Raw genomic sequence first — 11,628 nt, 5'->3', positions numbered from 1 at the left:
AGGCCATTGCTCCGGCCGACAGTCTCATTGCAGCAGAATTAGGGGGGACGCTGTTTGTGCCCTGGCTAGACCAGGCCATCAGGGAGGGGCCGAGAGGGCCTCCCCACCCCCTCCTTGCTTCCCCCTCACACCCAGCAGGCCTTGGGCGCCCTGAGGAGGGGGCCTCCGGGGGCTGGGGCTCAGCAGGAGGCTCTTGGCCCGCTCCATCTCTGTGCCCCTCCCAGCCTGTCCCCCCCCCCCTCCCCAGGCTCGGACCCAGATGCCCCGACTCCTGCATTCCTTCCTTCCTTCACGCAGCAGACACGCGGGCGGATGCAGGCCCGGCCTGGACTAGGGGGCGTGGAAGGAATGGGTTTGGGGGGAGGGGGCGGGAAGACTCCTCTAGGCCCAGAAATGGGTGAGTGGGGAGAGTCCTGACCCGGGAGCCTTAGGGGCTGCTCCTGGTCCCTGGGGCTCCCGGGGGGCCACGGGCAGGCAAGGCCTCCCTCAGCTGCTTCCGCCAACGCTGTCATCTGCGCCCTATTCTAGTGCGCTAAATCAGGGCGGAGACGGGCTGGGGCGCAGACACATCTGGGGGGCGGGTCCCCATCCGCACGGGGGCGCCCTCTCCGCAGCCCGTCACAGCAGGCGGGAGCCCAGGGGGCTCTCCATCACGCTCTGGGAGCCGGCAGCTGTCCCCCCCCCCCTCGCAGAGGGGGAACCTGAGGCAGGCTGACTTGGGCAGGGTCTCACACCAAGTAAATGTCTGAGGCAGGATTTGCATTCAGCTCCTCCCAACGACCAGTGCCGATCTCCTAGACCACTTTGTTTACATATTATAGCACATTAAAGGTTATTATGATACATCATTTATCATGGAATTCATGTGAAGAAAGGCTTTTATGAATTGTAAGATCCAGTAAGATCCACTTTTGGATACAGAACTATGAGCTGCTACCGTTGCTGTGAACTTCCCAGCTAGAATGAGAACTCCCAGCAAGCAGGAATCCTTTCTGTTTCTTCTTTCTACCTTTCTTCTTTCTTTTTCTTTCTTTCCCTCTTTCTACTTTTCTTCTTTCTTTCTCCTTCCTCCCTTCATTTCTTTTTCTTTCTTTCCTTTTTTCTACCTTTCTCTCTCTCTCTCTCTCTCTCTCTCTCTCTCTCTCTTCTCTCTCTCTCTCTCTCTCTCTCTCTCTCTCTCTCTCTCCCTCCCTCCCTCCCTCCCTCCCTCCCTCCCTCCTTCCTTCTTTCCTTCCTTCCTTCCTTGCTTCCTTCCTTTTTCTTTCCTTTTTTCCCTTAAATCTCAGTGCCTGGCACCCCGAGGATGCTCAGGAAATATTTGTTGGGCTGAGGGGTTGCCCCCCCATCTTGCAAATGGTTGCAAAGCCTCCCTAATTGTCGGACAATCACTCTCCAAAGGGGTGTGCGGAGCCTGGGCGCCTGCTCAATCATGGGCCCCAAACTGCGCTGGAGGAAGGACTGAGAACAGTTCTTAAAGGAAGGGGGGCAGAGTCTCCCCAGTCCTTGCCTTCCCCCCTCTCCAGGGCAGCGCCCAGGGTGTGTACGGAAGGGTCATGAAAGGTGGGGAAAGAGACGGGAGCCAGGCTGGGATGGGTCTTGAAGGTCGGGCCAAAAAGCCGGAGGCTTGCTCTCAAAACGGGGTGTCCCCACTCTCCCCAGGGGTGACGGTCCTTCCCTTTCTCCACAGGGCTCAGACCTGCCGGCGCCCCCGGCTTAGAGACTGCCCCCGCCTCCGTCCCAGGGTCCCACACTGCGGGCCAGCCCTCGCCCGAGAGGCAGCGTCATGGCGGCCGCCGTCCTCCTCCTCCTGCTGCTGCCCACGGTAAGCGCCCCTCGCGATTCCCCGGTCCCTGGGTGTGTTTCTTTCTCTTGCCCAGTTGCCGCTGTAGTGAGAGGGATCCCCTTGGCCGTCCAGCCGTGCTGATAGGGGGCGGTGGGCAGAGCCCTGCACGCACGTGGCCCAAGACTTTGGGGACCGCGAGGTTGGAGTGATCCCCACGTGCTCCTCCCTGCCGGCCTCGGGGAGTGAAATCAATACTTCGACGCCTCCGCCAACCCCTCTAATGACCCAGGGCTTCCTCACTCCCGAGACGGCCTCTGCAGACCCGGCTGGGGAACTGCCCATTGACCCGACAGCCTTCAGGGGCAGAGCCCCGCCCTTAAGCCCACTTCCCTCAGGCAGACTTCCCGCAGCCTTCCCTGCCCCCAGGCTCTGCTGGGGGGCGGGGCGGGCCCTTCAGCCGCAGCTCCCCTGGTCCCCCGGCTGTAGGGGTTTCTCTCCTTTCCTGACCCATGGAGCCTGAGCAAGAGTCATCCCTGTGCTGCCGCTGTGGGACTTCATCTGTGATTGTCCCTGGTAGACACTCCTACCCCCTCCCCCTCCGCCCCAGGCAGCAGATGCAGAACTTCGGGCTCCTTCCTTCCCTTGTGGTTCCACCTATTCACCCATCCCAGAATCCCTCAGGGGAGCTCTTTCCTCACAGAACCCATAGAACTCATAGAACCATAGAATCCTCCTCTTTCCCCATTTTTCCTCTTTCCCCTCCTTCCAATCTCTCCCCTCCTCTTCATTTCTCCCATTTATGCCCTTTTCCCTCCTCCCAATCTCTCCCCTCCTCTTCATTTCTCCCATTTATGCCCTTTTCCCCTCCTCCCAATCTCTCCCCTCCTCCTTATTTCTCCCATTTATGCCCTTTTCCCTCCTCCTTATTTCTCCCATTTATGCCCTTTTCCCTCCTCCTTATTTCTCCCACTTATGCCCTTTTCCCTCCTCCCAATCTCTCCCCTCCTCTTCATTTCTCCCATTTATGCCCTTTTCCCTCCTCCCAATCTCTCCCCTCCTCCTTATTTCTCCCATTTATGCCCTTTTCCCTCCTCCTTATTTCTCCCATTTACGCCCTTTTCCTCTCCTCCCAATTTCTCCCCCTCCTCCTTCTTTCTCTCTTTCTCCCCGTTTCCCTCATTCCCCAGCCTCCCCTCCTCCCAATCTCCTTCTTTCCTCACCAACTCCCTGGCCTCCCTCCTCCAGTACAGAAGCCAGCAGGAAGCTGCCTCTGTCCCCTTAGAAGGCTGAGAGCTGGGCCCGGCGTGGCTTCCCAGCCACCATGGGAACCCCCCAGGGCCTGGCGTCTCTCGGTGGCTGGGAAAGTCCCCAGGCCTGGAGAGGTGATTAGCCCCTGGGCGTCCTGAATAGGCTTCATTAGGAAGGCAGGTCAGGCCGTGGGAGCAGTGCCCAGAGCTTCAGTGGCCCACCTCTCCCCCCACACATTTGGTCCTGCCCACCCTGGCCCAAGCCACCCTGCCAGTTGCCCACTGGCTGGGAACCACATGGAAGCTGGATGGGAAGGAAACAGTTTCGTGGGCCCCGTGGAACCTGGCACCTAGTCCTAGACCCCTGGGGGCTTCTTGGAGAATCCCTTCCCTCCCATTGTAGGGGGTTGAGCCCCAAAGGAGAAAGCCCATGTGGCAACAAGGGATGAGCGAGCCAATCCAAAGCCTTTCTGCCTGTGCTGGAGCCAAAGATGGCCAGGCACAGATGGCCGCCCTGAAAGGCCAGTCCCTTCCCGCCTGGATGACCGGTCACTCCGTCTCCCAGGAAGTGACCGATCGCCCTGGAGGACTTCGGAGGCCTGCCAGGCCCCTCTTTCCCCACACCACAAATTGTGGCACCATTTTATAGGTGGACAAAGTTAGGTCTGACCAGACTATGCGTCATGTCCCGGGTCACACGGTGGATCGGTGCCAGAGAGAAGGACCTGATCTGTGCCTCTGTGGCTTGGAAGGGCAAATATCCTAAAAAACATCTTCCTATCCCCCTGAAGCAGGTGCCAATGAGCCCGTTCTGCCTCCACTGTCAGAACTTTAACTCATTCACCCTGTTTCTATAGAAATGGTCATAATTTAATTCAGACTGGCACCTGCTCACAGCCATGACACACACGCCACACGCATGGCTCCTCCCTGGGGAGGACCTACAGGTCCTCCCTGGGCCCTCCCCAACTCCTCCCTTGCGATCTAAAGCCGGCTCTTACTTCCCTCCCCCTTTTCCCTCCAATTATTTTTAAAAATTTTTTTAATTGTTATTTTCCCCAGATATGCATAAAAACATTTGTTGGTTATTATATATATGTTCATTCTTAAATATATTTCCTTATGAATCATGCTTCCCTCCGACTTTCAAACACCACGTCCCTCTGAAAGTGAGTATGGCTTTAGCCCATCAGTCATTATGTAATAAACGGCAGCCTTTGTGGCCGCTCCCCAGTGAGTTTGTCCCATACCCAATCGCTCTGCCGAAGCTGCTCCTCTGGCACCGTTCATTCCTGCCTTCATTCAACACTAGATAAAATAGAACCTGAGTTGAAGGAGCAAAGACACGGCCTCTGGGCATCCTTGGGCCCCAAGGCTGACTGCAAAAGGCGCCCACAGGACGCCATGGAGGCTCAAGAGCCCCAGGGGTGGCCCCCACTCAGAAAGACGGGAAGATTTCACCTGAATTTGGCCTTGAAGGATGATCTCTTGCACCCCCAGGCCTGAGGCTGCATTCCCCAAGCAGCACCCCAATGTCCCCTCACCAGAGCTGGCCCCGCAGGCTCCCCTCCCCCCTGCTCTGACTTGGACCATGATTCCAGGACAACTCCTGTGTGAGCACAACATATGCAAAAAGGGGCTGAGGAGGGCCCAGGAATGCTGATTAGAGGCTGGGTACGGAGGCCCCCCTTTGCTTCCCATCCTGATCTGCCTCCCTCCTTCCCTCCCTCCCTCCTGCCAAGTGGAGGCTTCCCCGAGGGCCGCCCCTCATCTCCCACTCCAGCCCTAGCCCACAAGGGTTTGCAGACTGACTGAGGGATGGATGGCTCTGCCACATGACCCCCCTTTCTCCTTCACAGGCTGCTGCCATGCACTCGGACTGCATCCTGAAGAAGGAGGAAGCCATGTGCCTGGAGAAGATTGAGCGGGCTAATGAGATGATGGTGCTGAACGGGTCCGAGCCAGGTGAGAGGCGAGGCTGGTGAGGGCGGGGCCACATGAGGGGCGTGTCAGTGAGGGGAGGCACCAGGTGATGGGCCGTGTCAGTGATGGGCAGTGCCAGTGAGGGGTGGGGTCAGTGAGGAGCAGGGTCAGGTGATGGGTGGGACCAGGTGAGGGGGGGGGCCAGGAGATGGATGATGTCAGTGAGAGGCGGGGCCTGGTGAGGGGCAGGGCAGGCTTCCAAATGGGCCTTCTTAAACCAAACCCCACCCACTAGAGTAAGAAAAAGAATAATCATCCATTCGTTTACGCGGGCTTTTTTTGGTGTTCAACGCCCTTTACTATCCAGGAAAGCAATTGTACAGATGAGGAAACTGAACAGAATTTAGGAAATGACTTGCCCGGAGTCTCCCAGCAACTTCAGGTCCCAACCTGTGTATGTGATGACTGATGTCCCAGCTTGGGGTTCCACTCCTATTAAATAGCCTCCTGGGCCACTTCATCACTTCCAGGCTCAAACACAAATCCTCCGCTGGCCATGCAAAGCCCCTTCCTCCCCGCTGCCCCGTGCGTGCTCCAGCTGGCCTCCGCATGGTCAGCCTCCTGGGCTTCCCCTAATCCTGCGGCGCGCTGGGGCCTCCCCGGACCTCTGAGCCCTCTCAGTCCAGTATTGTGCCGCCGAGATGCTTTGGTCTCCCAAGCCGACCCCCCTCTTCTCACCCCGCGTCTTTTCATCCTGTGCATCTTCAATATTTAAACCACAGAAAAAAGGGGGTGGGAACCGGACAGGGTCAAGGCTGGAGAGCCGCAGTGTTGACCAAAGACACCCATGGGAACCAACCCCCTCGTCAACCCCCCTGAACCCAGACGTGCCCCCAGGTGAGAATCTGGATAAGGGCATTCTTCACGGACTTTGTCCTTCGTGGCTGGTTGGGCTGAGCTCTCCCAGGTGGCCATGGTGTTCAGTGGGGGGCTCCGATCTCCTCCTCCGGAGGGAATCCCTTCTCCATCTGGCTCCACGGGGGATGTTTTCATGGCAAAAGTTAGGACAGCATATGGCTCCCTGCTTGATGGTCATAATCACAGAACTGTGGAACAGTCATCATCTCTGTGGTGCATCAATCAAGAGATATAATCTTAACATATCTGTGGGAGATTTTAATTGTTGGCTGGGAAAATGTGTTCTGCTATTTTAAAAAACCCTTCCCAAAGACTGCCTGTTCTCACATTTTCAGCCGGAATACCCTCTATACACTTGGAGATCTCACATAAAGAATTTCTGCAGATGAGAAAGTAATTATTAGCCATCTCTTGGGCACCTTCTGTTAAAATAAATTTTATTGATATCTCTTGTTTTTACATCCTTTATATTTCCCACAGTAATTCTCCCCATTCCCAGAGAACAATTCTTGATAATGATGAATTTTTACAAAGAAAAAAAAAAGGAGAAAAGTTCCATGAAGTCAACATATAGTTTTTAAAGTTTTTAATAAAATATGCAATATTTCACGTACATGGTCCATCAGTTCTTTTGTAGTCTTTTTAAATTATTAATTTTGCATATTTCCCCCAGTTACATGTAAAATTTTTTTTAACATTCAATTCCTCAAAATTGTACGTTTCCAAATTTTCTCTTTCCTTCCCTCTCCTAACCCAGCATTAAGCAGACAATTTGATATAGATTATACATATGCAGTCATGTAAAACCTATTTCTATATTAGCCATGTTAACAAAAAACACAGATCACAAAACCAAGAAAAACAAAGTTTTAAAACATATGCGTCAATCTACGCCAAGCTCCATCAGTTCTCTCTCTGAAAGTAGAGAGCATTTTTCATCTTACGTGCTTCAGAATTATCTTAGATCCTCGTATGGCTGAGAATTGTTAAATCATTCACAGCTAAACACCATACAATATTGCTGTTATTGTGTATAATGTTCTCCTATTTCACTCACTGTGGTCGGTTCATAGAAGTCTTTTAAAGTTTTTCTGAAACCATCCTTCTCGTCATTTCTTACAGTATAACATGTCACCATCACATACCACAACTCGCTCAGTCATTCCCAAAATAATGAGCACCTCCTTATTTTCCATCCAAGGAGCAGCTTTTAATTTCTTGACTGCACTTGACTGCACACCTGCAGTGATCCTTGAGTCCAAGAATAGGAAATCAGATACTGCTTCCATGTCTTCTCGCTCTCTTTCCCAGGAAGTGATGGGACCAGTTGCCAAGATCTTAGTTTTTTTGATGTTAAGTTTCAGGCCGGTTTTCTCTACTCTCTCACCCTCATTAAAAGGCTTCTTAATTCTTCTTCATTTTCTGCCCTTAGAGTCATATTATCAGCATGTCTGAGACCGTTGATATTTGTCCAGGTTGCTGGATTCCATCTTTTGATTCGTCCAGCCTGGCATTTCACCTATATGCTCTGAGTATAAGTTAAATAAATAATGTGACAATGTACAGTCTTGCCATACTCTTTTTCCAATCTTAAACCAATCAGTTCTTCCATGTTTGGTTCTAGCTGTTGCTTCTTGGTCCACATGTAGCTTCCTTAGGAGAAGAGAAGGAAGATCTGGCCCTCTTTGAGGACTTGCCACATTTTTCTGTGATCCACACAGTCAAAGGCTTAGTGCAGTTGATGGAGCAAAAGTAGATTTTTCTCCTGGAACTTTTTGCCTCATCCAGTGGAAGTTGGCAAATTGGTCTCTAATTTCCTTGCTTTCTCCAACACCGGCTTGCTCTTCTGGCAACGCTCGGTTCATGTGTTGCCGAAGCATCGCCCTTCTTTGGGAATGGGCCATAAATTGATCTCTTCCATCCAGTGGCCATTGGGAAGTTTTCCAAATTTGCTGCCATGTTAAGGAAAGCATCTTCACAGCAAAATCCTTTAGGGTCTTAAGTAGCTCAGCTAGAATTCCATCATCAACACCAGCCTTATTGTTAGCAACGCTTCCCAAGGCCCATTTGACTTCATTTTCCAGGGTGTCTGGCTCTGGGTCCATAATCATTCTTAGCGGGATATAAAAATCTTTTTCATCTAATTCTTCTATATAGTCTATATAGTCTTAATCTTTTCTACTTAAGTCCCTAACATTTTTGCCTTTTACCATGGCCATTTTTGCATGAAATATACCCTTAGACATCTCTAATTTTCTTAAAGAAATCTCTCCCATTTTTGGGCTTTCTTCAGTTTCTCTGCATTGCTTGTTTAAAAGAAGCTTCTTATCCTTGCTATTCTCTGGAATTCTTCATTCACTAGAGAGTATCGTTCCCTTTCCTTCTTTCCTTAACTATTTACAAAGCCTCATGAGGCTGCCACTTTTGCTTTCTTGCTCTTCTTTGGCATGTTTTTATTGCTACCTGCATATTGTGAACCTTTGTCCATAATTCTTCAGGCATTCTACCTACCCTATCTAATCCCTAAATCTAGTCATCGCCTCCATTTCATACTCATAAAGGATGTTATTTAGGTCATATCTATATAGTCTGATGGTCTCCTCTGCTTTCTTCAGTTTGTCGGCATTTTGAATTATAAAGTTCATGGTCTAATTCAGTCAGTTCCGGGACTTGTTTTAACTGGCTGTGTAGAGTTTCTCCACCTTTTGCTGCAAAATCTGATTTCTATATTGACCATTCGATGATGTCCACGTGTAGGGTCATCTGGGAGGCTGTAGAAAAATGATCTGTGAGTTATCTTGACAAAACTTCATTAGTCTTTGTCTTACCTCAGAGATTTTAAAAATTTGCCTTTCTCTAATTAACAGCAACTCACAACTCAAAACAGTTTTCATATGACTACAGACAGCTTTGATTTCTTCATCTGAAAACTGCTTGTTTATACCCTTTGACCATTTATCAATTGAGGAATGACTGGTATTCTTATAAATTTGACTCAATTCTCTCTATGTTTGAGAAATGAAACCTTAATCAAAGAAACTTGCTATAAAAATTTCCACCCAGTTTTTTGCTTTCCTTCTAATTTTGGCTGTGTTGGTCTGTAGGTGCCAATGTTTTGATGTAATGTAATCCAAATCCTCCATTTTGCCTCCTGTAGTACTCACTGTCTCAGTTGGTCCAAAATTCTTTCCTTGTCCATAAATCTGAGAGGAGAACTATTCCATGATCCCCTCGTTTGCTTTTGGTAACACTTTCCTGTGTAAATCATGGAGCCATTTTGACCTCATCTTGGGATGTTTGAGGTAGACATCCTGAGCACGTGAAGACTTCCACTGGAGAAATGGGTAGATGAGAACGGTTTGTTCCAATGAAGGGTGGCTGAAGCAAGTGCTACGGAGCACTTGGAACTTGTTCAGATCAAGCTTGGTCAGACACGGAAGATGCCGAGGTCATCCCCCACATCCCGGGCCATCCCCAGTCACCCTGACTTTTGTCTTGCCACTAGGCTTCAGTTGCTCAAGAAGAGAGAATGAGCCTGATGATTTTATGCAATCCTGCCTCACTTAAATTCATCATAGGTGAGACTAGATTGTGCCTGCGAGGTCATTGGTCCTCCTTGAAAATGAGAGACAAACCACGATGTCTTGGTATATGGTGCGAGATGTTGGTCTGTACCCCGACCCCTCCCTTCTACAGAGAAGTCGGGCAGGATGTTTGTGCAACACAGAGTTTGGGTCACTTTGCTGTCGTCCTTTTCCCTCACTTCGCATCAGTTCCGACGTTCCCATGTTTCTCTGCCTCCGTCACATTCACCATTTCCCAGAGTCAACTGATCTTCTACTACAATTATGTATGAAATTTGTTTTAGCCAATCCCCCAATGATGGACATTTATTTGTTTCCGGGTTTTGCTCCCCAGTTTACAGTTTTTACTGCTCTAAATATCTTGGGGACATGTGGCCTTTGGGGGGCACTGACTTCTTGGGGATATGTGTGGCCGTGGAATTTCTGGGCCAGAGCGGTTAGACACTTTGCACAAATGCAAACTGCCCTGCAGAAGGGCGGGGCCCATTCCCAGCTACCCTCAGAATGCCTCCTTTCACAAAGGCCGACCACGTGCCCATTTCTGGTCTTCCTTGTAGGTAGCTTCTCTTTTCAGTAATGTCCACCGTGGTTTTGTTTACAATCTTTGGCACATTTCCTTTTTGCATATCCATCTATTCCCTGGGACTTGCTCCTTGGAACTTGTTGCCTCCAGTTGAGATTTTTCCCTGTGGACCTGATCCAGCCCTCCCTCCAGCTCCTAGCCTTTTCCACTTTCCCATTGAACACATCTCGGACAAAGGGGTTGAGTTTTCAGTCCTCAGTGATGAGAACAGATGGCTTGTAGAAATACTGGAAAAATCTGTTCCACTTCATCAGCTGCTTTCCCTCCTTCCATCCTGTCTCTAAATGTTCTTCGAATGATTTTATTCAACTGATTCTTAAGTCAAGTTTTCTGCAGCCTCTTCAACCTCCAAGTGCAGCAGATTCGAAAGTCATTGGAAAACATTTAACAAAATAAATAAAACTGCCACAGAGCAGAGATAATGTGGATCTGGGGTTACCAACATGGGACCCTCAGGGTCCCTCCTGTGGGTTTAGAGCTCCTGCTCCCGTTTGTCTTTAACAACACCGGTCTCCCTGAGGCTTTGCTCTTTTACTGAGGGGAGATGGTCTGGGATATTCTTCTATCCTCCTGAGGATTTTACAAGCCAACTTCTGCTCTGCCCCCGGTTGTTCCAAACTGCTGCGTCTTCCCTCTCGCAAGGAGATGGTTCTTTGCCTGCAGAAGCCCCTGGTCCCTTGACTGCTCCGTTCCTTTCCGGCGGGCTCTGGGAAGGAAATGGCGATGACTGGGTGGGGGCTTTTTTTGCCCATTCCCCTCCTCATCAGGGACCCGTGTGAGAAGAGGGCAGTCGCTGTCGCTTGCAGCATTTCTTCCCACCCTTTACTTTTCTGCTCTCGAGAGGCTGGTTTCGAGCTTTGCTCTGAGCCGCGCGCCAAGAGTGACGTAAGGTAACGGCTCTGGGCCCTTGGGACCGGGCTCTCCACGGCGCCGTCCTCCCAGGGACGAGCGGCTTCCGCTGTGTCCTCACTGGCAGCGAATGTGAGCAGACCAGGAACGTCATCATCCCGATACACAGCCACGGGGTCCATCGAGGGCGTCCATCGAGGGCATCCTGGTTTGCAAAGTATGTCAGGGGAGATCACGGGGGTCCTGCCCCCCAGAGCAAGGAGACACTGTGGTCATTGAACCAGCGTCCGACATTGAGAGGATGGCACCGGAAACTAAAATCTGAATTGGAAAGAGGCTGGGGGCGTTGCGGAAGCCGTCCAGAAGGGCCTGAGAGGGAGCAGCACGAGGGGAGCGAGGGCCGTGGGCTCATTTCTGGTCGGGAGAATCCGGGAAGGCTTTCTGGAAGAGGGGGTCCCCAGACGCCTCTTGGAGGGAGAAGAAGACCCCAATGGGCAGAGCTGGGAGCACAGGCAGGGAGGGGTGCTTCCCTGCATTCGAGCCTCACCCCCCAGGAACACGGAAGCCCCCCAAGGGCGGGGGCCATTTTGCTGTGGTTTTCCACCTCAGAGCCCTGAGGTTGTTGGATGTAAGACTCTTCGGGGCCCTTTGGGCCTCATCCTTCTGAACCCACATTCAGTCCTGAGCCATGAGGTCCCCAAACCCTCCCATCGAGCATTCTCTCTATAGGAGATATCCAGT

At 51.2% G+C, this 11,628-nt stretch overlaps 1 protein-coding gene across 7 annotated transcripts in view; it reads left to right on the top strand.

Moving 5' to 3' along the window:
* Positions 1–1,691: 1,691 nt before the first annotated feature.
* Positions 1,692–11,628, top strand: part of ADCYAP1R1 (ADCYAP receptor type I) — a 57,043-nt gene continuing 47,106 nt past the window's right edge. For all 7 annotated transcript variants that reach the window (XR_007950654.1, XM_051977711.1, XM_051977682.1 and 4 more), the window contains exons 1-2: positions 1,692–1,822; positions 4,890–4,995. Coding sequence is in view for 6 of the 7 variants with exons in the window: in XM_051977711.1 (XP_051833671.1) it covers positions 1,784–1,822; positions 4,890–4,995 (145 nt within the window). In the remaining variant the exon portion in view is untranslated. The remainder of the gene's footprint in view (positions 1,823–4,889; positions 4,996–11,628) is intronic.

This window comes from Antechinus flavipes, chromosome 1 (assembly GCF_016432865.1).
Source record: "Antechinus flavipes isolate AdamAnt ecotype Samford, QLD, Australia chromosome 1, AdamAnt_v2, whole genome shotgun sequence".
Classification (NCBI taxonomy): domain Eukaryota; kingdom Metazoa; phylum Chordata; class Mammalia; order Dasyuromorphia; family Dasyuridae; genus Antechinus; species Antechinus flavipes.
Note: the sequence above shows the minus strand (reverse complement) of the source record. Positions and strands in the feature narration are given on the sequence as shown.